The sequence below is a fragment of the Hylobates moloch genome, unplaced genomic scaffold, assembly GCF_009828535.3.
Source record: "Hylobates moloch isolate HMO894 unplaced genomic scaffold, HMol_V3 SCAFFOLD_10, whole genome shotgun sequence".
NCBI lineage: Eukaryota > Metazoa > Chordata > Mammalia > Primates > Hylobatidae > Hylobates > Hylobates moloch.
Window position 1 is genome coordinate 21,517,885 of NW_026652285.1, and position 27,422 is coordinate 21,545,306.

Here is a 27,422-nt window from a genome sequence, read left to right on the forward strand (position 1 = left end):
AAAAGGGCCAAAATATCCCTATGTTTCATCTAATTTCTAAAGATGAGCAGTACTTGGCCCTATGAACTAAAGAGAGCCCATTTGTCAGGTAGAAACAGCCACTTACTGCCCACCCCAAAAGATACTGACTCTCAAAGGTCAGATCAAGCTGGGAGATGATCAGCATCATCTTCAAAGCAAGCCAAAAAGAGGTAACCAGAGGAGAAGGAGGACAGTACAGGGGGTGTGGTACCTGAGTAGGTGTCGGCTCAGCTGCCTGGATCTGAAAGTTCTGAGAGGGCTTCTGGGGGACAGTGGGGAGGGTGGCAGATGCTGCCTGCACCACCCGCAGAGCCTGCTGGGGGATCTGCACCACCTGCTGCTGCTCGGCCTTGGGAGGCACCACCTGGACCTGCTGGACCACAGCTGGCTGGCCCCCACCAGGGCTCTGAACAATGAGCAGGTTATTTCCTGCCTGGATGATGTTGTCCGCGGTGGTCTCGATCAGCACCGTCTCCACCTGCTCAGCCACAGCCACAGGGGGCTGGGAGGCAGGAAGGCTCTTCTTCCTTGCTTTCTTGTTAGTCTTAGACAGCGGGGTTGGGGGGCTGTCAGTGAGGAGCTGAGTAGGGGCCCCGGTGTCACTGGCGTTCACGAGGTTGTTGACGGGCAGAGTGAGTGTCACATTGCCGCCCCCACCTGTCAACTTCACCACATTGGCCCCGCTCTGCACGGGGGTGGTGGTCGTACTCGACTTCTGGATGGGGGCTGGCTTGATGGGGACAGGCTTGTGACTGGATGGTGAGGGGGTGATGATGGCTTGGTTAGTGCCAGGGATGATCTGGATCTGGTTGGTGAGATTGGGTTGTACTTGGATGGTTTGGGAACTGCTTGCCTGAATCTGAGGGACTGCCTGGTACTGGATATTGGCATTTGATCGGGTCCCTTTGTTGATCATGGTGGGATTCTGGATAGCGAACACCAGCTGCCCTCCAGGATAGGAGGCGCTCAGTTGTGACCCCTGAATCTGAAGTATATTTCCTTTGGAGGACAAGATTCCAAAGCTATTCTTGCCGGGGCTGAGAGGGAGAGGGGCAGGTTTGATAGGGACAAGTTTCCGCGGTGTGGGCTGTGGGGGAGCAGGAGGTGTCACAGCAGCTTCAACTGCTGGAGGGCCAATTTTGCTACATGTTGCAGCAAGCAGGGCTAAGGGAGATGGCTGGGAGTCCTGCAAAAAAACAGCAGAGAAAAGGAGTGAGACAGGAAGGCCCACTGCCCAGCCACCTCTGTCCATGATCCTCTCCTCCTGGCGGCATTCCACGCCACTCTTCCCCACCTCCGGGGCAGGCATGTTGCCAGCACCCTCCCCTGCTTGGCTCCTGTCTCCTCTTCTCTACTGGTTTCTCCATTAAGTGAGGGAGAAAAGGTGGGCAATGTCTTTCTCAGGAAGGAACCCCTGGCAGCACCCCACAGACAGGGTAAACTAACAATGCGATCTGACTTCCTACTCCCCGCTGGCCTTGTTTCTAAGGACAATGAAGCATGTTTGGCTCTTAGATGGAGTTTGTTAGCCCACCCCAGAGATTGAGGGGTCCCTGATTGCTCAACTGAGGAAAGGAGGGAAGAAAAAATTGAGGGGCAACAGGAGGAATAAATACTTCAGTAAAGTGCCTTTTAGTACTCGGAACATGTAACTTTATAGACTGGGGAGGGCTACACTTTCGAGACAATGGGAAAGCCTCTGTTTTCCTTTTCCTTTTTTAGTGAGGTCTGGTGGAAGGAACACAGAGTTTAATCCTTGTTTTTCCCCCTGGCCCAACTGCAGCACCTTAGGTAAATGGCCATGGTTTCTCAGTAAAGAAAACGTGGCTAACTGAACCTTCCCCAGTCTCATAACCTAGGGTATTTATAGTGAGACAGTGAAGAGAGAGTGTTTTCGGTGAGTCTGTCCAGGATGCTGCAACCCTAAGCCCTCGGAGCCCACTGCCTACTCACCTGGGTGGTGGGGGCGGCGGGCTGCAGGTAGTCACTGGGACTCACAGCAGCAGTGGCAGCCATGCTGGTCTGTGGATCTGTTGGAAGAAAAGAGATGGAGTAATGTATAAAATGCCCAAAAAGAACGCAAGCCCACTTGCCTCAGATTTTCTCTTTTTATTTTTTTTTTGAGACGGAGTTTTTGCTCTTGTTGCCCAGGCTGGAGTGCAGTGGTGTGATCTAGGCTCACAGCAACCTCCCACTTCCAAGTTCAAGCGATTTTCCTGCCTCAGCCTTCTGGGTAGCTGGGATTACAGGCGCTGCCACCATGCCCAGCTAATTTTTGTATTTTTAGTAGAGATGAAGGTTTCACAACGTTGTCCAGGCTGATCTCGAATTCCTGTCTTCAGGTGATCCACCCGCCTCGGCTTCCCAAAGTGCTGGGATTACAGGCATGAGCCATTGCACCCAGCCAGTTTTCTTTCTGCCTCTATTTGTTGCTGCTTCTCCAAGGGAAGTTAATGACTTTTCCCCAGACTTCCCCACCCTGGGTTGACAGCCTTACATCTATTTCAGTAGATTACTTTCTCCTCTCCTCAGACTCAGCCATCTGAGGCTGTGAGGACAGCTGGTCCTGCTGTTGTTGGACTGCCCCCTCCAGCCACCATAGAGTCTGAGATAACACAAAAATAATCAAGATTATACCAGGACTCTCTTCTGTAACTCAGCTATGCCCTCTCTGCTGGGCAGGGGGTAGCTCCCCAGCTAATCCTCTAGCTCAAACTCAAGCCTCTCGTTCACTCCTGCTGTAGACAGATGCCAAAACTGGGAGGGAAGTATCGCTCAGCCAGGATTTCTGACAAGGAGGACATACCTGCTCCATTGCCAAGTCTTGGGTGTTTTATGCTCAGCCTTCACCACAAAGGCCATTGTCCCCAGGCAGCATATACAGCACATGGGTCCATTCTTTTTTTTTTTTTGAGAAGGAGTTTCACTCCTGTTGCTCAGGCTGGAGTGCAATGGCGCGATCTTGGCTCACTGCAACCTCCACCTCCCAGGTTCAAGTGATTCTCCTGTCTCAGCCTCCTGAGTAGCTGGGATTACAGACATGTGCCACCATGCCCAGCTAATTTTTGTATTTTTAGTAGAGACAGGGTTTCACCATGTTGGTCAGGCTGTTCTCAAACTCCTGACCTCAGGTGATCCACCTGCCTCGGTCTCCCAAAGTGCTGGGATTACAGGCGTGAGCCACCATCCTTGGCCTCATAGGTCAATTCTCTACTTGAATTTACACTTTTACATAGTACAATAGGCATGGCCCCACAGGCATCAACCAAGACTCAGTAGAGCTAATGACTAACTGGATATAACAAGGAGAATGAAAACAGAGTAAATTCTATTTTTGTTTAAATGTATATATATTTCTATATATTAATATAATCAAATAGGAAAAAGTCTTAAGCCATTATCTCCTAGTGGTTGAGTTTTGTTGGACTTAAACTTATTTTGCACCTTGTTTTTCTGTACTTTTTCATTTTCCCATGATAAATATATTCTATTGTACTTTTTTTCTCAAATAAAGATAAATAAGGTTGAGGAAGTAATGAAGGGACTCTCTACTGTGCACTTAAGTCATCCAAAAGAGGCCAGGTACAGTAGCTCATGCATGTAATCCTAACACACTGGGAAGCCGAGGTGGGAGGATTGCTTGAGCCCAGGAGTTCAAGACCAGCCTAAGCAACACAGTTAGACCCCATCCCTAATAAAAATTTTTTAAAAAGAAAGAAACACAGTATCAGGTTTGTGAGAATTTTAGGAGAAAGAATCTATGCCATCTTAAAGTTCGTAAATCACTAAGGAAAAGAACACCAGGCAGAGTCAGACTTCAATCCTGGACCTTTGGAAAGCAGATTTCAGTAAGTACAGAAATAAGAGGGGTATTACTTTGAAGACTCAAAGAGACAAAAAGGCTCAGGGTGCATTCTGCCTGGAAGGCTGAGATGGAAGGATCACTTGAGGCCAGGAATTTGAGGCTGCAATGCCCTATTATCACACCTGTGAATAGCCAAAACATTCCTGCCTGGGCAACATAGCAAGACCCCATCTCTTAAAAAAACAAACAAAAAGGCGCAGGGGTTGAGTCCTTGTAAGGAATTTGGCAAAAAGAGGATAGATATTGGGCTGGGTGTGGTGGTTCACGCCTGTAATCCTAGCACTTTGGGAGGCTGAGGGAGGCAGATTGCCTGAGCTCAGGAGTTAGAGACCAGCCTGGGCAACATGGTGAAACCCCATCTCTACTAAAAAGACAAAAAATTAGCCGGGCGTGGTGGCAGGTGCCTGTAATCCCAGCTACATAGGAGGCTGAGGCAGGAGAATCATTTGAACCCAGGAGGTGGAGGTTGCAGTGAGCTGAGATTGCACCACTGCACTCCAGCCTGGGCAAGAGTGAGACTGAGTCTCAAAAACAAACAAACAAACAAACAAAGGCTACATATTGGGAAAGCAGAAGCGTTCACATTTTGGCTGGCCTCAGGTTTCTCTGTTTGGAAGAACAATTCTTAAGTGGGGAAAGGTAAAGAAAAGGTGAAGGCACTGGACGCAGTGACTCGTGCCTGTAATTCCAACACTTCAAGAAGGTGAAGTGGGAGGATTGCTTGAGGCCAGGAATTTGAGACCAACCTGGGCAACATAGGGAGACCCCGTCTATATAAAAAATTTAAAAATTAGCTGGACATGGTGGCACATGCCTATGGTCCCAGTTACTTGGAAGGCTGAGGTGGGAGGATCGCTTAAACCTGGGAGGTCGAGGCTACAGTGAGTCATGATCACACCACTGCACTCCAGCCTGGGTGATGGAGCAAGATCCCATCTCCATAAAAAAAAAAAAAAAAAAGGGCGAAGTGGAAACTGAAGCCCTGGATAGGTGATGAGCTGGTAAGAAAGCACACCAGTGCCTTAAATGTTTACCAGGCCTGAAGTCCACACAAACTGTACTCCAGAGGAGGGGAGACTTTGCAGACACACCTGCAAATGTGTATGGAGTGGGAGGGCAGCTCTGGGCAAAATTATATATGCAGATCCTGTAATATTACAGGCACTGATCCGTGGCAAAATCCTAGGACAAATGATTGAATAGTATTGTAACTACTGAGGAAAGGAAGGAGTGACCACAAGGAATAGCATTATAATATAGAAGAACAGGTCATGCTGAACAAATCTGTTTCTTTTTTGTAGGGTTTTGGATGGATACATCAAGAGCATGGTATACACCAGGTATTTTATTTCAACAGGCATCTGGCTGATATTTTCATAATATTCTTGTGAACAAACGAGGAGGAAACTTGGGCAATATGATAGTCTAGTTTGTCTGGGGCTAAGCTGAGCATGCCTCCACCTAAGTGCTGAGAAGTCTGCTGCTGCAAGGTGTCTTGAACTGGGGTGGGTCTCAGGACCAGGGTTCACAGGCATCTCCACAGAGGCCTTTTTATTCTTTTCTTGTGTTTTCACTGTGATGATTTTTTTTTTTTTGAGACAGAGTCTCGCTCTGTCACCCAGGTTGGAGTGCGGTGGCGCGATCTCTGCTCACTGCAAGCTCCGCCTCCCGGGTTCACGCCATTCTCCTGCCTCAGCCTCCCAAGTAGTGGGACTACAGGTGCCCGCCACCACGCCCAGCTAATTTTTTGTATTTTTAGTAAGAGAGGGGGTTTCATCATGTTAGCCAGAATGGTCTCGAGCTCCTGACCTCGTGATCCACCTGCCTTGGCCTCCCAAAGTGCTGGGATTACAGGCGTAAGCCACTGTGCCCGGCCAATCTTTTTTTTTTTTTTTTTGGGATGTAGTCTCACTCTGTTGCCCAGGCTGGGGTCCATGATCTCGGTTCACTGCAACCTCTGCCTCCCGAGTAGCTGGGATTACAGGCACCCACCACTACACTCGGCTAATTTTTTGTGTGTTTTTAGTAGAGACGGGGTTTTGCCTTGTTAACCAGGCTGGTCTCAAACTCCTGACCTCAAGTGATCCGCCCACTTCGGCCTCCCAAAGTGCTGGGATTACAGGCATGAGTCACCATGACCAGCCAAAACAAAGATTTATTTGTTTGTTTATTTATTTAGAAACAAGGTCTTGCTGTATCACCCTGGCTGGAGAGCAGTGGCGTGATCTCTGCTCACTGCAACCTCTGCCTCCTGGGCTCATGTGATCCTCCCACCTCAGCACTCCAAGTAGCTGGGACCACTGGTGCACACCACCACACCCGGCTAATTTTTACATATTTTCGGCCGGGCGCGGTGGCTCACGCTTGTAATCCCAGCACTTTGGGAGGCCGAGGCGGGCGGATCACGAGGTCAGGAGATCGAGACCACGGTGAAACCCCGTGTCTACTAAAAATACAAAAAATTAGCCGGGCGTGGTGGCGGGCGCCTGTAGTCCCAGCTACTCGGAGAGGCTGAGGCAGGAGAATGGCGTGAACCCAGGAGGCAGAGCTTGCAGTGAGCCGAGATTGCGCCACTGCACTCCAGCCTGGGTGACAGAGCGAGACTCCGTCTCAAAAAAAAAAAAAAAATTTTTTTACATATTTTCTAGAGACGGGGTTTCGCCATGTTGCCCAGCCTTTTCTCAAACTCCTGGGTTCAAGCAATCCCATTCCTTTGGCCTCCAAAAGTGCTGGGATTACACACATGAACCACCACACTCAGCCCAATCATCTTTTTAAAGATGAACATATACCACAGATCACCAGGTAACTGCTGTATAACCAAGTCATGCACATTTCAGGGCCTGTGTGTGTGTTTACAAGTGCACTATGTGGGCTAATTAGGACAACTTCATTCTGCACATTTAGTTCATGATACATCTGTGCAAAGTGAAAGATGACATAACTTCAGAAGCAGTGGAAAGACTGTGTTACCCTGGCTGACATGCTACAGGATGGGTGTGCAGAACTCAAGGAGCCTAAGTGTCAAGTCTGTGCCATGCTTACAAGGAAAAGCAATGATTTGGGTTCAGTCGAACATCACTCTCTCAGACTGATGCTGATAATTTGAATTTTACTGGCTTTTTTTGTAGTTACATGTGTGAACTTTATAGGAGCTAGATCAATGAGCTGACACACAGATTCATGTTCATACAAAATTAAGTTGTAATATTATAATGAAAATAATCTAAGCCAACCCCAAACCATTTTTCCTTTAGAGTGGTAGTATTCAAACTATCAGACCACGAACCACAGTTACAGAAACAATTTGCATCAAGACCCACCATATGCATACATACACCACACATTTCTGTCCCATGCTCATGCAATGAAAGTTTCCTGAAACAAAACTCCCTTATTACATATGATGGACCGTGATATTTTTCTATTCTATTTCATTTTTTTAAATGCTGGCTGTGACCCACTAAATTGGTTTTGTGCCCTACAGGCTGGAAAACTTAGGCTTTAGAATGGTATTCACCACCCAAGTTTGGCAAAGATCTAGACGACAAGTAAAACCTGCAGATGTTGGCGGGGCGTGGTGGTTCACGCCTGTAATCCCAGCACTTTGGGAGGTTGAGGCAGGTGGATCATTTGAGGTCAGGAGTTCGTACCAGCCTGGCCAACATGGTGAAATCCTGTCTCTACTAAAAATACAAAAAAATTAGCTGGGCGTGGTGGCACATGCCTGTACTCCCAGCTACTTGAGAGGCTGAAGCAGGAGAATTGTTTGAACCTTGGAGGCGGAGGTTGCAGTGAGCCGAGATGGTGCCACTGCACTCCAGCCTGGGCAACAGAGCAAGACTCGGTATCAAAAAACAAACAAAAAAAAAACTTGCAGATGTCACGAAAGTGAGAAGGATTGTAAACACAATGGGTATCAGTATTAGGGTTCAAGGACATCTTAAAAAACTGGTAGGTACAATGTTTAAGAACATCAGGCTCCATACCTAAATGAGATTCTGACTGTGTGGTTCATTAGTGGGATGGTCCCTCTTAGCCTCCTCCTAGTGCCCCCTGTAAAACAAAGGTAATGTCATCCTTCTAGGATTTCTGTGAGGCTCTAATATCTTATATGACAGCATCAAGGGTTTAAAGGCATATATGGCTTTAAAGTTTAATAAGTCTTGGCCAGGTGCGGTGGCTCACGCCTGTAATCCCAGCACTTTGGAAGGGCAACGTGAGCAGATCACTTCAGCTCAGGTGTTTGAGGCCAGCCTGGGCAACATGGTGAAACCTTGTCTGTTTATTTAAAAAAATAAGTCCTCCACTTAGGTTAAAAAACCAATCACATGCATACAGGGCAGAAAGAGCCTAATAGTGCCATGTGGAAAAGCCCCAGAGGTTTTGACTTTAAGCTGAATGGGGGCCAGCACAATCTAGATATGGCTGCCAAAAAGGCTACTGCAATCTTGGATTGCATTTCTAAAAGGTCAGTCATAGAAAAAAAAAATATCCTCCTGTAGTTTGCACACTTGGGCCACATCTGGAGCATCAGGTTCTGTTCTGAGGGACATTTTAGAAAGGGGATTTTCAGCTGAAGCTTGTTCAGAAGACAGCAGCAATGGTTGTGGCCAGGGTGCCAGAGTGGGGACATGGGTTCAAAGGGTAGAACCAAGACTCCTGTGTGGACATTTTGAGGCAGATTTTAGTTAACACAAGAGAGAACTTTGAAAAGATGAAAATCAGTTGCCTTCTGAGGTACTATGTTCTCCCTTCTCTGGAATCACTTAACCAGAGGCAGGACACACGTGTCCCTGCTGGAGTCAGGATGTTGAGATGGGGTGGGAAGTTGGACCAAATGATCTTTAAGATTTTTATTCATGGCCGGGCGCGGTGGCTCACGCCTATAATCCCAGCACTTTGGGAGGCCAAGGCGGGCGGATCACTTGAGCTCAGGAATTCGAGACCAGCCTGGCCAACATGGGGAAACCCCGTCTCTACTAAAACTACAAAAATTAGCTGGGTGTGGTGGTGCGCACCTGTAATCCCAACTACTCAGGAGGCTGAGGCAGGAGAATCGCTTGAACCCGGGAGGCAGATGTTGCAGTGAGCCAAGATCGTGCCACTGTACTCCAGCCTGGGCGACAAGAGCAAGACTCCATCTCAAAGAAAAAAAAGTTTTGTATTCACTGGAAGAAAGTGCAGTGATTTAAAATAAGCTAAAAAATATATTTTTATACTTCTCAGACCATGTTGCTGATATAAATACAAGATGAGTTTGTTGCTGGCAGCACTACAAAGGAAGGCAATGGCTCTTCCAGGAGGCTCCCCCAGGGCTCAGGTTTGCTTAGCTAAAATTAGTGAATGACTCTCTTAGACATCCTCTATTATAAAACAGAAGGGACATAGGATCCGTGCAGAGTGTAAATGAAATGAGACGAAATAAAAACTGGCCTAGCGTTTCTTCATCATCTCCCTTTCTCCCTCTCTGCAGTCCTTATTACCCTGGACTCAAACTGTTTGGACACTGGGCTGGGTTCTGAGTGACTCTTCAGTTAGGAGGTTAAAGCAGAATCTACTGAAGCAAGCTGCAGACTGCTGGCGCTGGACGTTGCACCATTTCAGCTTGGTTTCATTTTCCTCCCCAGCTGGTTCCTGAAATACTCCTATAGATCTCAAACCAATGTTTGCAAGTGTCTTCCCTAGTGTCACTCAGAGCTTTATGGCCACAGGCTGCAGACCGGGGCAACCAAAAGACAGACCGATCTCCCTGCCACTACAGAATTAATCTCCTGGAATTAACCATGAAAAGGAAAAGAGAGGCATTTCCCACTGATGTTTGGAAATGAAAAGTGGTTAAGAAGAGGTAGCATAGATACCTAACTGTAAGACTATGATCAAAGGCACTTTAGAACCTCATTAATTTGGAACCTTATATTTAAAATATACAATTTGGACATAAATTATGCTTAACTTTTCTTTCATACTATTTAAAGCGAGCCTAAATGGTGTTCAAAGATTGCAAAGGGACCCTTAGTCAGAATAATTGTTTTATACCACTTCCGCCACTTTAATAGTGCCACTTGGTTTTAACAGTAGTTTACATCCGGTCACTGAAACCAACACTTAACAACATAGGTAAGTGGGATTAGTGCATATTCTTGAAAGAAAAAGCTGCATTGCTTTCAAAGTTATATCATTCAGACTTTTCATTAAGTTAGGTTGGCTAAAACTTTCCCAACAGTCCCCAGGCTAGTGAAGTTTTACAATGATTTACTATACAAGCAATAGTACCTCTCTTAGTCTCTAAGGAAAACTCCAGGGCATCAAACAAGGTTTGAAGGCAGCATGGGGTAGGGATGGGGATGCAGGTGCCTGATGGGACCACACACAACATTCCTTTCCCATATTGGAAACCAATCTAATTCCAAAACCAGCAGAAAAGCACCCCCTGAGTTTCTGGACTGATCATCCGCCTCTACCTCCTGTCCCCTCCAGCACAGCCTTCTCTTCCTACCCCCTTGGCCAAACTTGGTAGAAAAACTGCTGGCACCCTGCTGTCCCCTCCCTCCTTCCCTACTCACTCATTTCCCAGCAGCATTAGGACGTCCACCCTGGCACTGTGCTCATGCTGCACCTGCCCAGGTCGCCAGCGATCTCCTTGCTGCTCAATCCAACAGCCCCTCTGACCAGTGCCTCTTCCTCGAAATTCCCATGGATTTTCTCCCACCTCTCCTGCCACCTCTTCCCCTTGTGGGCTCCTCTTCCTTTGCCACCCCTTAAATACTGATGTTCCCCAACATCTGTCCTTTCTCCTCACCCAGCACCCTTTCCCTGGGTGACCATGCCTACTCGCACGGCTTTACATACCTTCCACAGGCTGGCAACTCATAGGCCTGTGTCTGGCCCAGATCTCGGCTCCACGTGTTAGACCTGTACATCCAGCCCTCTGTGGGTCTTCCATTAGGGCTGGCCACAGACACTCAGAGCACTGAGCTGTCAGCTTTGCCCATTCTTTCTCCAGCTTTCTCACCCTCAGCCACCACAGGCCTTCTTCCAGATCCTTGAAAAACTTGAGTCTCTGCAGCTGTCTTTCCTTGCTTATAGCTCTTTCTGTTCTCTTCACTAGCTAAGACCTCACCCTTCAGGTCTCTGGCTATTTGACTTTCCCAGCATAATTTAAGAGCCATTATGTACAGGCATGCCATTTCCTCAGAGAGGCCTTTCTGGACCCCTGAGATGAGGTTAACTCCTTTGGGAACACTCACCACCCATTAACTAATCACGAGCCCAATGTATGTGAGGGCTCCCCAGGGTGGGCCATGTCTGTTTATACCACTGAACTGCAGACACCAAGGCCTGGCACATGGCTCACAGGCACCTTCAGTGCCTATGGACTGTATGAATATCCTGGGTTAAAGCAGCCTCTCTTCTGGTATCTCCAATCAGGACAAAACCTGAGTATCCCCCTCACTGCCAACCAATCATCAAGTCCTCATGATTCCACCTCATAGACAAATCTCCCTACAGTGTACCCAGGCTCCCCATCCTCATCACCATGATCCACCTGAGATACTGCCCATGGCCTCTAAAACTGCTTCCTGGCCTCTGGCCTCCCCCTTAGCCAGCCTCCACAATTTGGTTAGAAGGCTCTTTAAAGTGCAAATCCCATCCAGCTACTCTCCTAATTAACCCCCTCAATTGTTCCCTGATGCTCTTGTGATAAACTTATAAAGGCCAGAACAACCTGTCCCTCCCTGGTCCTCCCTCCTGACCTCTTTCCCTTCCAACTCTCCCAACACACACTTCAGTTTTTCATTTCTGGAATTAAAACATGCCACCCTGTTTCACTTGGAGCCTGAAGCACACTCTCTCCCATTTGCCCAGCCAGCTCCTGTCCTTCAGAGCTCATTTATACTCACTCAGGGAAAGCCTTTCCTGACCTCCTCCCACCTCAAATCTGGGGCAGGTGACCCTGCTACCCGCCCGTGCATACTCCAGGCACCCTTCGGCACTGTCCCATCTACACAGAGCTGGGAGTGTGTCCCTGTCCCACGGTCTTTCTAGGCCTGACTTGGGGAGAGCACGTAACAGGAAGAGAGACCTCTGAGCCCTGGCCACCAGGCTGCAGGCTGTTCGACTATTCTTTTCACTGAGAATGCTACTCTTGAGACCCAGCAAATGAGAAAAAGTGCCTACAGAAATACCACAACAGTAGGCTTTAGGAAGCTTTTCCTTCTGGAGAGAACTAGGCTCCATCTCCACAACCCAGGCCTTGGGGGTAACTTGGCTTTTTTTGCCTGTGGGTTCCTGCCATCGTGGCTCTGGCTTTCTTGGCCTTTTGCTATGGTATTTCCCCTGGAGGAATTTCACACTGTGCAAACAGTCTTTCTCTTGGCTATTTTGGTCAGCTCAGCTGGGCCGTAAGCCAACAAAGCAGTTTCTAAGCCCAGGCTTTTCCAGTTGCCTAGCCTGGAAGAATTCAGAGCTGGTGAGAGAAAAGCATGCCCTGACTGGTTTTAGAGGACAAAGTTGGACCTCAAAGAAAGCCGACAAATGGGATAAGAGAATCCATTTGGATGAAGAAAGCAGCAACCTTGGTAGTGGAAGACTCCAAATTGTGCTGAATATTTCAATGAGAAGCAAACCTCAGTAATCACAATAACCATTATAAGGTGGGCACAGTGGCTCATGCCTGTAATACCAGCACTTTGGGAGGCCAAGACAGGAGGATCACTTGAGGCCAGGGGTTCAAGACTAGCCTGGGCAACACAGCAAGATGCCATCGCTACAAAAAATGTTTACAAACTAGCTGGGTGTGGTGGCGTGTGCCTGTAGTCCCAGCTCCTTAGGAGGCCAAGGCGAGAGGATTGCTTGAGTCCAGGAAGTCGAGGCTGCAGTGAGCCATGATTGCACCACTGTGCTCTGGCCTAGATGACAGAGTGAGACCCTGTCTTTAAAAAATAATAATAAAAAATTTAAATAAACAAATAAATTAAAACCATGGTAAAAGAGCCCAATAACAGTAAAACAAATTTCAATGGCTTTCATTAAATGAGAACAACTCTGGGCAGTGGCTTGCTAATGCCACAGGCCGAAGGAAGCAAGAAGGTGAGTAAGGAATGGAGATCTTGTCTCCACATTAACCCTTTACTGAGCCTCCCATCTCCCCTCACCCCACCATCTCAGACCCCCAGCCTCAGGCAATGACCCTTAGGTATGTCCACAATTTCATCAAGAAGTTAAAATTTCCCTCATCAGCTAAGATCCATTATGTCTCCCCTTCTCTTCAAGCAAAACTCCTTGTAGGAGTTACCTATACTTACTGTCCTTAATTTCTCTCCTGCTAGCTTTTCTTAAACCTGCTCCAACCAGGCTGCACCCTCCCCATGCATGCCACCAAAACTGTTCACACCACCAGACACCTCCATGCTGCTAAAAACCTAATGGCTACTTCTACTTCTTTTTTTTGGGGGGGGACAGAGTCTCACGGTCACCCAGGCTGGAGTGCAGTGGCACAATCTCAGCTCACTGCAAGCTCCGCCTCCTGGGTTCATGCCATTCTCCTGCCTCAGCCTCCCAAGTAGCTGGGACTACAGGTGCCCGCCACCACAACCAGCTAATTTTTTTTTTGTATTTTTAGTAGAGACAGGGTTTCACTGTGTTAGTCAGGATGGTCTCAATCTCCTGACCTCATGATCCGCCAGTCTCGGCCTCCCAAAGTGCTAGAATTACAGGCATAAGCCACCGCACCCGGCCTACTTCTTTTTTTTTCGAGACAAAGTCTCGCTCTGTTGCCAGGCTGGAGTGCAGTGGCACAATCTCGGCTCACTGCAACCTCCGTCTCCTGGGTTCAAGCGATTCCCCTGCCTTAGCCTCCTGAGTAGCTGGGAATACAGGCATGTGCCACCATGCCCGACTAATTTTTTGTATTTTAGTAGAGACAGACAGGGTTTCACCATATTGGCCAGGATGGTCTCAATCTCCTGACTTCATGATCCGACCACCTCGGCCTCCCAAAGTGCTGGGATTACAGGCATGAGCCACCGCGTCGGCCATGGCTACTTCTTAAACCACATCATCCGTGTTGCTCTGACAGTTGATTGCTCTTCCTTTTGATCTTGGCTCGCTGCAACCTCCGCCTCCCGGTTCAAGTGATTCTGCTGCCTCAGCCTCCCAGGTAGCTGGGATTACAGGGGCCTGACACCACGCCTGGCTAATTTTTTGTATTTTTAATAGAGTTGGGGTTTCACCATGTTGGCTAGGCTGGTCTTGAACTCCTAACCTCAAGTGATCTGCCCGCCTTGGCCTCCCAAAGTGCTGGGATTACAGGTGTGAGCCACCGTGCCTGGCCTCTTCTTCCTTGAAACACTTTCTTTACTTGGCCTCTAGGACACACCTGCTAGTCTCTGGCTAACTTCTCCCATATCTCCTTTGCTGGTTCTTCCTCTCCTCTCAAATTCTAAATGATTGGGTTGCCCCAGGACTCTGTCTCAGGACCTTTCTTCTGTCTACACCTGTTTCCTAGCTGATTTTGTCTAGTCTCGTAGGTTTAGAAACCAGTAAGATACAGATTCTATATAATTTTAACTCTCACATTTCTATCTCGACTTGTATATCCAACTGCCTACTGATAGCTCCACTTGGATGTATTAATAGGCTTTGTAAAGCTAACTAGCCTCAGCCGGGCGCTGTGGCTCACGCCTGTAATCCCAGCACTTTGGGAGGCCAAGGCAGGTGGATCACCTGAGGTCAGGAGTTGGAGACCAGCCTGGCTAACATGGCGAAACCTCATCTCTACTAAAAATACAAAAATTAGCTGGGCGTGGTGGCGCATGCCTGTAATCCCAGCTCCTTAGGAGGCTGAGGAAGGAAAATCGCTTGAACCTGGGAGGTGGCCGTTGCAGTGAGCCAAGATTGTGCCACTGCACTCCAGCCTGCGCGACAGGAGCGAGACAACATCTCAAAAAACAAAACAAAACAAAAATCTAACTAGCCCCAAACAGTGCTCCCGATATTGTCCTAATCCTGTGACGCCTTCAAAATTCCCCATTGCAGTGAATGAATAGTAACTTCATCTTTCCAGCTCCTCAGCCTTAAAACCTTGGGAGTTATCCTTCTCTTTTTTCCACACCCTACACTTCACAGCAAACACTCTATCTTCAAAATATATGCCCAATCTGACTGCTTCTACCACCTCCTCTGTCATCACCTAGGTCCAGGTTTCTATCATGTCTCCCACGGATTAACCTCCTAGCTGCGCTTCTGACCTTGACCCCATTAGTCTATTCTCAACACATCCAGAGTAAGACCCATCACACTTAAATGAAACCATGTTATTTCACTGCTCAGAGGCCCCCAATACCATCCCATCTCCCACTCAAAGTAAGAGCCAAAATCTCCATTGTGACACATAAAGCCCCTCTGTGACCTGACCTCTTTCACCTGCCCTGTCACTCTCCCTCTCTCACTGCTTTAGCCATGGTGGCTCCCTGCTGTTCCTGAACATACCAAGTATGGCCCCTGCTGAGGGCCTTTGCATTGCTCTTCTCTCTGCTGAGTTCTCACCTTCCTCCCCTCACCCCAGATAGAAAAAGGCTCAATCTCCTCCCCATTCCTTCAGGGTTTTACTCAGATGTCACCTTATCATTGAGACCTTCCCTGATCACCCTATGTAAATTGCCACCCCCCTTTTTTTCTTTATCCTCGTTTTGCCTCCTTAGCACTTTTCATTGTCTAACAAATATCTATTAGTTATTAATTGTCTCCCACTAAGATGTAAGCTTCCTAAAGGCAGGGACTTCTCTGCCTTATTCACTGATGTATCCCAGTCCCTGGCACATGGTAGGTGCTTAATAATCTATATTTGTTGAATAAGTGAATGAATAAATCCCGAAGGTTTTAGAGCAGGAGAGCCTAAAGCAAGTTTAGGAACCAAAGGAGAAAAGCTGCAGATTTGCATATCCTGGCACTAGGTCAGGATCCACTCCACAGCTGGGTTTAGCTGACCCAGACCCTGATGGAACCCTCAACCCCACCAGTCACCTCACATGTGGGCCAGTGCAGTCCAGTCCTGCCCCTGGCCAAAAACTTCAAAGCGCACGCCTCTCATCACCACACACCAGGTACTACTGCATTTCAATGCTTCTCTCAGTTGACATGCATTAATGCTTCTCTCCATTGACATGCATTGGCGGAGCCGGGATTGCACCACTGCACTCCAGCCTAGTGACAGAGCAAGACTCCGTCTCAAAAACAAAAACAAAAACAAAAACAAAACAAAGCCGGGTGCGGTGGCTCACGCCTGTAATCCCAGCACTCTGGGAGGCTGAGGCGGGTGGATCATCAGGTCAAGAGTTGGAGACCATCCTGGCCAACACAGTGAAACCTCGTCTCTTCTAAAAATACAAAATTAGCTGGGTGTGGTGGCGTGTGCCTGTAGTCCCAGCTACTCGGGAGGCTGAGACAGGAGAATCGCTTGAATCCAGGAGGCAGAGGTTGCAGTGAGCCAAGATTGCACCATTGCACTTCAGCCTGGTGACAGAGGGAGACTCTGTCTCAAAAAAAAAAAAAGATAACGAAGGCACTTGAATTTGAATGCTGCCTGTCTGTCTCCACCCTTAATTCTTCTTTCCAAAACGTGATTGTCATTTGCTAGTTTGCATCCTGACTGGGTCACATCCCATTGTACTGGAAGGGACTCTGGAAGTGTGTGGGGGTGGGGGCAGCATAGGGTGAAGAGAACCTGATCAAAGCAGGCCCAAGAAACAGCATCAAGTTTTTTTGTCAAAGAATACTGGGCCTCAGAATTTTAGAGAACAGGAGAAAAAAAAGAAAGCAAGATATACTTTTTCCCCTAAAGAATCTCATTATGTGCTTTGGCACATTTATTTGTGAGTCACTCCCCACATTTATCCTGGGCCATGATCAGCGTTTTGTTTTTTTTTGAGACGGAGTCTTGCTCTGTCGCCCAGGCTGGGGTGCAGTAGTGCGCTCTCAGCTCACTGCAATCTCCGCCTCCTGGGTTCAAGTGATTTCCATGCCTCAGCCTCCGGAGTAGCTGGGACTACAGGCGTGTGCCACCACACATGGTTAATTTTTGTATTTTTAGTAGAGATGGGGTTTCGCCATGTTAGCCAGGCTGGTCTTGAACTCCTGACCTTAAGTGATCTGCCTGCCTCAGCCTCCCAAAGTGCTGGGATTACAGGCATGATCACCGAGCCCGGCCCCAGGCCAGAATCAGCTTCTGAAATGAGTGGTGATTTCATTTCCCCTGAGAAGACAGGGCTGGCTTACCATTTACTTTTTTGGAGGCTGGGAAATGTCTTGGTCTGTTTTATTCTAGGCTGATCTAAGAAGATTCCTCATTATCAACTGGGAGCAGAGATATTCCACTTCCAATTACATGGCCCTGCCTGCTCACTCTTACTTCCTATTCACTCTCTCGGAGGCCACTTTGTGATTCTACCAAATCCTATAGGAGAGGTGACAACCCCAAAGAGAAGGCTCTAGAAAAATGACATTTCGAAATGTGTATGCTAGTGTCTGCTGGCTCCTCCTGGGCCACTTTTACTCTGTGATTGAGATGAAAGGCCACCTAACTGCCTAAATCACCACAAAAGGACAAACTGGTATCTCAGAGCACTCAGCAACAAAAACAAGCAAGCTAAGCCTCTGCACTGCAATGTGGCAGGGCGTCTGGCTAGGTATAGCAAGCAATTCTGATGTGCAGACAAACAGCAGCAATGGGAATGATATGCCAATGAAGGATTCCAACAGTTGGGTCTGTAAGCATGCTTGTCCTGTGACACAAACAGCCTAGACATCTCAGCACTGCTTGGAGCTGCTCATTGGGGGAGCCTAAGAAACATCAGCCCTTTCACAACCCCTTGCTCCTGAGCAGAGCTCATCTCCCAAGAGCACATCAGCCCGCAGCCCACTCTGACAAGAAGCACAGTATTCCCGTGCCAGTGGCAGCCTCAGAGCATCCGGAAAGAGCGCTTCCTAGACACGCAGTGGAAGCCATGACTTCCCCTAATCTGCTAGTGCTGCCTCTGAACTCATGTGGAGGTTCTTTTTCCAGTGTCCCCAGAGGCAGCAGAAAAACCCGTTTTCCATTTTGGAATCTATCAAGTAGGACAAATCCGCCACCTGGGAGCATCTCCTCAAGGGCAATCTCCACTCCCTTTCCTATATAGCCTGACAATACCCTCGAGTTAGAAATGTCCATGTTGGCTAGGCACAGTGGCTCATGCCTGTAATCCCAGCACTTTGGGAGGCTGAGGTGGGAGGACTGCTTGAGGCCAGGAGTTTGAAACCAGCCTGGCATTGAGAGACTATGCCTCTATTATTTAAAAAAAAAGAAATGTCTCATATTTTTACCCTCTTCACTCATCTTTCCACCTTGCTCCAATAGATTGCTGACAGAAAAGTGAGACCTCCTCCACCCCAAGGTCTCCTAAAAGAATGCTGCTAGCCAAAAAAAGATCTGCTGATAATTGAGGAAGAGCATCTTTAAAAAGACACTCAACTACATTTCAGGAACATAAAGATCTAAGAGTTGGCTATATGAGGGAAGAAATTAAGAGAAAGAACTTTTTTCCTCCTACAACAGGTCTAGATAACGTCATACAAGGAGTTGCACGCATATCCAAAACAAAAGCAAGGCAAAAACAAGCAAAAAAGCAACAAATGTATTCCAAAATGATGTCCATTTCTCAGCCCAGAAATGTACTGGATACTGGTTTAGTTCAGCCTGTAGGGGCTGGGAAGAAATTCACAAATCCAAGTCAGTTGCAAAAAGGGAAAACTCCAGATATATCACCCAATGAACTTGTAAGAAAGTATATGAGCTTCCCTGAACAGATTTTACCCGAAGTTTGCAGCCCACAAGGTTTAAGATCGGGCCATGAGGTTAAATCTTGTAAATTCAGAAGTGTTCATGCTACTGCATCCCTAAACTTTGTAATTCTCTACATACCCTTTAAAGCAGTGTTTCTCTGCATCTTTCATTCCATAGCCATTGTCCACCTGATCCAAAATATCCTAAATTTTTCAGTGTTTGGAAGCAGGGTTTCCAATTTTTGTGTATACAGAAAAGGGGGGGTGTGTGAAAAAATAAGTATTAGAAAAAGAACATGTTACATATCTATCACAGAAATGAGTGGGCAAGGTTTAGAAGATGGCTGAAACAAAGCCAATACTAAGGTCTACTGGTTGGCTGCAACAAGTTTAAAATGTCTTCATAAGGGCCCTGGTTGGGCAACACTATACTTGCTGACAGTACACTTGGGAACTGCCACAGACCTATAGCAAAAGACTGTTCAACTTCTCCCAAAAGCTGGTATTAACCACCAGAAGAAATAAGTTCAAGGCCAAAATATCCAAATGAACCAACCACTCTACTTGCTGAAATGCCATAAAGCTTCTTTACCCCAGACATTTGCCCAAATCTTATAATTTCTTTTCTCCTCTCTGACAGGCCTCCAGAGGCCCAAACTTTAATAGAATCTGAGAGAAAAAAGTGGCCAGTCTATCTGCTGTCCAGAGTGATGCCAAACTCTTTCTCCCGGAGCCAGTTCTCCCCGTTGGGCAGTCAGGTGAGGATCCGATTATTAACAAACTCTACTTGGGTCTCCTTGGCAAAGAGTTTCTGGCTTCAGCAGCCTAGCTCAGGGGGGTTCATAATTATGTCAGACTCCCTTTTTTCTTGTAGTTGCTTTTAACCAAAGAGGTTAAGCCTCTGTACAACCAAGAGGAAGAACTAGAATTAGAAAACTTACCAATCGTCCCAGCCAATGACAATCCATTTCCAACAGGTATTAACGCCTGTTAGAAGCCACTGGAACATTGACATCATCAGCCCAATTGATAGGTTGTCTGACAGATTCGCCCCCTTCATCGCACACAAGAATTTAAAACAAAACAAGACACTGCAGTTATATTCATTATTGCAGACAATGGGTTTCTTTGTGTTTGTAATTGAAATTACTGCTGTGGTCTGGACTCCACCATTATTCCCTTCGCAGCCTGTGAGCTAACGAACACTCTAAACTTTCTAGCCCTAAAAATTGCATCATCCAGAATACCAACTCAATACAGCCCTCCACTGTGAAACTGAATGCCTTCTGGGGTGCAGCATGAAACAGTTTTAGACAGTGCATGCCAGTGCACCTTGAAATAGTGTCCATCTGTAATGAAATCTGTAAACGGGAAACTTGGGCCAATTCATTGTTTAAAGCACATCTACTGGCTCATACCTTTCTCTAGAAAACAATAAGTGAACAAGAAGTAACCTCAGAAGAAGAAAGAACTTTGGGAGAATGCACTGAGAAAGGCCAGACTGAGTCCCCTTGGATGAAATTAATTAAGAAACAAACATGACAGGATATTGCAATCAAAACCAAAGAATGCAGTGAGGACAGGTTTCTCAGTTGCCCAGGTTTCTCAGAGGAGAAAACATAGTTCCTTTTGAACTAAAATTAGAAAGCCGCTGGGAAGGAAACATAAGAAGCATGGGTAAGAGACTGAAAACCGTAAGTCAGCAATGGGGATGGAGGTGGGTGGAGGAGGAGAGCAAGTATCTATTTTGTTTTATTTCTTCTGTAATTCCTTAAGATTGTTTGCGCCTGAGCTTTGGGACTGCAGTAGTCTCCCCCACGGGGCGTCAGGTAACAGGCTGGGAGCTCTGGCAAGAAGTTCTCAAACTTCTCACAATTCTGCTAAGAGCTTGCAGATATCTGGCTGGAAGATCAAGGACCCAAGTGAAAATATTAAAGGAAGGTTTTTGCCTACTCCCCAGTGAGAGGTCATCTGCCCAGGGAGTGCCCTCGTGTCCTGACACCATCGCCCGACTGGGATACATCAGTAACCGGGCTGTCGTCGATGCCGAGCAGTGCCCATCTGGTTGGCAGCGTCCGGATCTCAAGCGTTCCCTCGCCCCTCTCTGTACTCCGGGGAGCCCTGAATCGCTGGTGGGCATCTACTGTTAAAGAGTGCAGGAAGGCCTCTCAGACACGGGGCGAACACGAGGGCTGTTGGCTGCCTCTTCGGAGTCGACCCAGGCATAGTCCGCCCAGGCGGGAGAGCGGCGCTGAGGTGGGTCGGCACTCGTCTGAGGGGTGCCAGGCCACCCCGGTGCCCGCTCCTCTCACCGGCCCCCGGAAGCGCCGCCCTCCCGCCCGGCGGGCTCCGAGGGGGCGGGGAGTCGAACGCCCCCTTCCGGGTGCCTCCGCCCGGCTGGCCAGCCCCGCTCCTCCTCCGGGCGGGAATCCTCCCTCCCCCGCCCCTCCTGAAGCCGGGCCCCGGCGCCAGGCCCGGCCCCAGGGGGGAACCCCCGGCCTCGGCTCCCTCTCCCCGCGGCCTCTGCCCGTCTTCCCGACCCTTGGGGACCGGGAAGACCCCGCCGGCAGCGGCCGGGACCCACCGCTCATTACGACATCTTCCTCCCTGGCCTCCGCCGCCTCCGCCGCCACCGAGAGCCTGACACCGCCCGCCAAGCACCCGCCAATCCCGGAGCCCGCCACCGCCCGAGCGACGGCAGCCTTCACCAATAAGCGCTTGGAACATTGGGGACCGACAGCACTATTAGCCAATCAACCAGAGGCGTCTAGAGCGACGTTGATTTGACCAATAGGTCTGTGCAATGTCACTGATGGACGGTAGAGTGCACCAACCGAAAACCAATTCAATAATGAATGACATGTTCATTAGCCAATTGGAGGGAGGCAAAGTCCCGCCCACTGGGTGGTTGATGGACAGCAACAGGAAGCTGGAAGGGGAGGGGCTTAGCCGAAGGGTGCTTTTGTATTGGTCGTGGTTGACCTTCCACCCACCTCTAACCCAGAGGATGAGTGATAGATCTGCCCTGAAGCCAATCAGAAGTCCTTAGGGTGAGGCCCACAAATGCCCCAGAAATAGCATATACATTGCGCCTTAAGTCCAGTCTCGCCCAGGTGTGGCAGGAGCTTTTACCTGCTCTTCGGCAGTAGCTGGCTGCCACTCAACCCCATGCCTGGTGAGTGGAAAGCCATCAACCTTTTATTTAGTCCCTCGCTCGTCGTCGCCTCGGGAGGGGCGACTTTGTACAGTGAGGCACTGGGGTCCGGCACCATAGTGGGAGTTGGGGTTGTTTACGCGACACTACTTCTAAGGGGATTTTCACAATTGGTTAAGCCCCCGTTAATCCTCACATGGTTATTGCAGTGACCCCCATAGCCCACAGTCCCAAACGTGTGCATCTGAATCATCCGAAGCTCTTTCTAAAGGCAGGCTCCCCGGGCCGCCTCTCCTAATCCGACTGGATACTTCACGGGGCGTGCCTAGAATCTGCATTTTAGCAAGGGCCTCGCGTGGACAGAATTGCACGCTTGAGTTTGAGAAGTACTGCTTGGCCTCTGCCCCACTTACCCTTACCTTCTTGAGATGAGGTAAAGCACTCGGTAGGCACTATCTGGGTAGGTTTATTTTTGCTCCCAAGTCTCTTCCGAGAACTTGGGAAGGCTGCCTAGCTTAGTGAGGGAATCCATTCTGGCTTCAGACCAGTCTGGGTTTGAAACCTACACATCCCACTAACTTAGGCAGGGTACTGAAACTCCCTGAGCCTCGTGTCCTCATCAGTAAAACGAGGTTAATCACACCTACACCTTAGCGCCATGGCTTTTTTTTTTTTTTTTTTTAAACATAGCCCATCAAGAGAAATACATTTTGCATACTGACCAGTACACTGCTCTTTGTATGAGAGTGTCATAAAGTTTCCGAAAACAATGCTTACTACTTGTGACGCACTGATAGTTTCTATGCGTATCCTATCCTATCTTATTCTCCTTCTTGTTGATCATGACTGGCAGTTTGAAAAACACTGCTAGAAAAGGTTGGTGTGATAATACAAAATGCAGAGCAGAATACCGGCTACACAGTAATTGCTGAATAAATGTTAATAGCCTCTTCCAGCCTACTCCTCGCAGTGTTAGCCTTGGAAAAACAAGACTTTAGACGATAGCACTCCTCTAGTAAAGATCCTTCATGGGATCCATATCTCCTAGATAAAGCCCAAACTCCTTTCTAGGCAAAGTCCTCCCACTCTTTTTTCTTCTTAACCTCAGCATCCACCAGAGGACACACTCTTACTGGTGTATCTTTCATGCTTTATCTCCTCCCTCTACCCCCGGTTCCCTTCCTACAAATCCTACCCTTTTCCCTCCAGGAAAGATTCCAGGTTCCTAAACACTTATGCTTTTTTCCACTAATTGACTTCCTGTCTGACCCTTCCCTTCTGGTAAACCCCTATGCATCCATGGCCGGATGTGGTGGCTCACACCTGTATTCCTAGTGCTTTGGGAAGCCAGAGGCAGGCGGATCACCTGAGCCAGGATTTCGAGACCCAGCCTGGGCAACATGGCGAAACCCCGTCTCTACAAAAAAATCAGCTGCATGTGGTGGTGCGCACTTTTAGTTCTAGCTACCTGGGAAGCTGAGGTGGGTGGATCACTTGAACCTGGGAGTTTGAACATAAAATGAGCTATGATCACACCACTGCACTCCAGCCTGGGTGACAGAGCGAGACCCTGTCTCTCAGAAAAATAAATAAACTCCTATGCATCCTTCAAGACCCTGCTCAAAGTCTGCATACCTCACTCCTGCCCAGCCATAGCTTCTTCCTCCTCTACGCTGCCCTGGCACATGCAAAAGAGCTTCTCTCTCACACACTATTTCCACACTTTTATTCTCACTTCTTACTCTCCTGCTAGACTGAGCTGTGGTAGAAGGATTGAGGCCAGCACAGAGGATCAGCAGGAAATGTAAGCTGAGTTAAAGAATGAATATTTGCATACAATGACATCTGCAGGACTTGTTTGTATAGTCCATACATTCTGTTCCCAGGCCATTTTTCAAGTTTAGATTGCTTCACTGTCAAACCAAGGACTCCACCCGGGTTCCATGACTCACCTGTATTAGGGTGCAGGGGCTTGGGGGTGAGGTAGGTGGGGTTGAATATCCTGCTGGGCCACTGTCAAACCTCTTCTGGGAGAAAAACGGGGTAGCTATGCTTCTCCTATCCTAGAGGCCCCATCATGAAGACTGCAGAGGTGAAAAAAAAAAGTGTGCGCACACATGGTGGAGGACAGGGTGCGAAAACTTGGAAGAATTCTGTAGTAGTTTTGAATTATTTGATTGGTTTTGCCCTTTTAAAGGTCACCTTATCTTTGTTTTGTTTTGTTTTGTTTGTTTCTAGGCTGTCTGACTTTTCTTACTAGAGACACAGGCAAAGAAGCGGACCCTTTTTTTTTGTTTGTTTGTTTGTTTTTGTTTCTTTCTTTTTTTTTTTTTTCTCGAGATGGAGTCTTGCTCTGTCACCCAGGCTGCAGTGCTGTGGCGCGATCTCGGCTCACTGCAACCTCTGCCTCCCAGGTTCAAGCGATTCTCCTGCCTCAGCCTCCTGAGTAGCTGGGATTACAGACATGCGCCACCACTCCCAGCTAATTTTTGTATTTTTAGTAGAGATGGCGTTTCACCATGTTGGCCAGGCTGGTCTCAAACTCCTGACCTCAAGTGATCCGCCCACCTCAGTCTCCTAAAGTGCTGGGATTGCAGGCGTGAGCCACTGTGCCCGGTGGAAGGGGACACTTTCTAAGAAGAAGACCCTGTTATACTTTTGTCAGGCCCATTGGAGTCTTAGAGCCTCGTTCACAAACACCCCCTCTCCCCCAGTGACCACACAACTCCTCAGAGATTTCTTCTTTCAAGATGGCCCCTGTCTTCAACAGAGAGGGAGAAGGTCAGGCAGCGACTTGGAAATGCTCGTGCTCTCCCTGGCCACACTTTATTTATTTATTTATTTATTTAGAGACGGAGTCTTGCTCCGTCGCCCAGGCTGGAGTGCAGGGGCACTGTCTCAGCTCACTGCAACCTCTGCCTCCCGGGTTCAAGCGATTTTCCTGCCTCAGTTTCCTGAGTAGCTGGGATTACAGACGCGCGCCACTACACCCGGCTATTTTTTGTATTTTTAGTAGAGACGGGGTTTCACTGTGTTGGTCAGGCTGGTCTCAAACTCCTGACCTCACGATCCGCCCGCCTCGGCCTCCCGAAGTGCTGGGATTACAGGAGTGAGCCACTGTGCCTGGCCTTTATTTTTATTATTATTTTTGAGATGGGGTCTCTGCAGCCTCAACCTCCTGGGTCCAAGTGATCCTTCCGCCTCAGCCTCTCAAGTAGCTGGGACTACAAGTGCGCACCACCATGCCCAGCTAATTTTTAAATTTTTTGTAGAGCTGGGGTCTCCCTATGTTGCCCAGGCTGGTCTCAAACTACTGAGCTCTAGCGATCCTCCTGCCTCAGCGTCCCAAAGTGCTAGGCTTACAGGCGTGAGCCACTGCACCCAGCCATGGCCACACTTGAGACTCACTAAAAGAGCTTTTAATAGATTCTGAAGTCTGGGTCCCATCCCAGGAAATAAAAATCTCTGGGGGCATCAGCATTAAGCAGTTCCTCAGGTGATTCCAATGGGCAGCCAAATGTGGAGAAGGACTCCTTAGCCCAAAGATACCTTCCCACTGGGAGTGCCCAAGTAAAAAACAAGGAAAAGTCTGTGCCCTCCACCCCCACCCACTCCTGTCCCTCCCCTTTCTGAATTTCTCCTCTTTCTACCCTACCTGCTGCCATCTTCACAGAGCCAGGGCCAGTGGGTGGTTCTGGCTGTGTCTGTCAACCTTAACCAGGGGTGACATCTCCTCCCTGGTGTGTCTGGAGGCAGGTTCTCTCAGTGATATTTCCCTTTTGTCTCCAACTGCTTTCAGTTTCTTTCTACCCTACGTTGTCACTTTCTCTCCATTTCTAACTTGCAAAGCTACACATTCTCCACCACTAGAAACTCCATGCTTGTCTTGTCTGCCATGGCACCTTCCGTTCCCAGCACATTGCTTGATTATAGTAGGAGCACAGTAAATGTGTGCTGACTGACCGAATGACTATATCCTTTTAAGACTTCTCAGGGACTTAGCCCTTCTCTTTCAGGCCCAGCTTCTTCCACTTCCACTTTACTTCTCCTTCCATGTCTACCTCTGAATCCCCTTCTTTCTTCACTTTCCTGTGCTTTTCCTGCTTCCTGACGTTCTCTTTGACCTTTTTTGCACAGGATTGTCCTCATCTAATCCGTCAGTACCAGACAGTGAACATCTCTCCCCCAGGATGTTGAGATGTGGAACTACAGCCTCTGCTCTCAAGAAGCTCAGACCTGGGCAGGGAACATCACACACCAGGGCTGTCGGGGGGTGGAGGGCTGGGGGACGGATAGCATTAGGAGAAATATCTAATGTAAATGACAAGTTGATGGGTGCAGCAAACCAACATGGCACATGTATACCTATGTAACAAACCTGCACGTTGTGCACATGTACCCTAGAACTTAAAGTATAATTAAAAAAAAAAAAAAAAGCTTCAGATCCCTCCTGTAGCCTCCTATGAAACTTAAAGTATAATTAAAAAAAAAAAAAAGTTTCAGATCCCTCCTGGAGCCTCCTATGAAACCACATGGCATAGCTGGTGCTGTTGGTCCAGAAACTAGAAGAATATCAGGCCAGCCCCCTTGACTCTCTGTTGGTCCTCACTCGTAGCTACAACCCAAGCTGTATTGTTGGTGTTTATCTTTTGAAGAGTTACAGCCGACCCAGCCTTCTAAAGACTGCTTGTTTTGCCTTAAGGATTTCCTAGTAACCTCTGCTTCTCCCTTTTCCCTCCTATGGTTTTCTATTTTCTCATCTCTTCCCTTTCTACCTATGGGGAAATCAAAATTGTAGACTTTTTTTTTTTTGAGATAGTGTCTTGCTCTGTCGCCCAGGCTGGAGTACAATGATGCGATCTCGGCTCACTGCAACCTCTGCCTCCTGGGTTCAACTAATTCTCTTTCCTCAGCCTCCTGAGTTCAACTAATTCTCTTTCCTCAGCCTCCTGAGTAGCTGGGATTACAGGTGCGCATCACCATGCCCAGCTAATTTTTGTATTTTTAGTAGAGGTGGGGTTTCACCATTTTGGCCAGGCTTGTCTCGAACTCCTGACCTCAGGTGATCCACCCGCCTCGGCCTCCCAAAGTGCTGGGATTAGAGGCGTGAGCGACTTCTCCTGTCCCAGAGTTGCAGACTTTTCTAACCCGGACTGTCTCATATGCAGACCCACAAAAATATTTGATGGGACAAACACCTAGCTTGGATGAATTTGGGTTATTTTTTTTCCTCTTAGGGTCCATCAATGATTTCAGGGATTTAGGCTTCCTCAGTCTTCTGTGAACATGAAACATTGACAGAGGCTGTAAGATGTATCTCCCTGTTACACCACACCCCTGGTGCACACATACAGACACACCTCTGTCTTCACTGCCGGGGATGCCACTCCTGACCCCTGCCCTAACGCACGTCAACTTCCTCTGCCCCTGGTTCCCGTGTCCAGGCCGATGGCTCCCCACCAACTGCCATGGAATCTTCCAGCAAGGACATTCCACTCATCCTTCCCCACAGGGTTCTTCCTTCTTTGCTGCTTCTTTCTACCCCCAGTCTCCCTGGGG

General features: G+C 48.2%; 1 protein-coding gene across 7 annotated transcripts in view; it reads right to left on the reverse strand.

Annotated features, from left to right (window-relative positions):
* SP2 (Sp2 transcription factor) overlaps positions 1-21,400 on the reverse strand; it is a 33,198-nt gene extending 11,798 nt beyond the window's left edge. Inside the window, exons 1-5 of one of the 7 annotated variants that reach the window (XM_058444717.1) lie at positions 20,663-21,016; positions 19,651-19,763; positions 7,876-7,942; positions 1,975-2,051; positions 233-1,207 (exon numbers count right to left, since the gene is read on the reverse strand). In XM_058444717.1, the coding sequence (XP_058300700.1) occupies positions 233-1,207; positions 1,975-2,037 (1,038 nt within the window). In that variant the 5' untranslated portion in view covers positions 2,038-2,051; positions 7,876-7,942; positions 19,651-19,763; positions 20,663-21,016. Of the gene's footprint in view, positions 1-232; positions 1,208-1,974; positions 2,052-7,875; positions 7,943-8,907; positions 8,991-10,162; positions 10,244-10,738; positions 12,079-19,650; positions 19,764-20,662; positions 21,017-21,293 lie in introns of those variants that run through there. The other 6 variants (XM_032163370.2, XM_058444720.1, XM_058444715.1 and 3 more) reach the window with 6 other exon arrangements.
* Between the last annotated feature and the right edge of the window lie 6,022 nt (positions 21,401-27,422).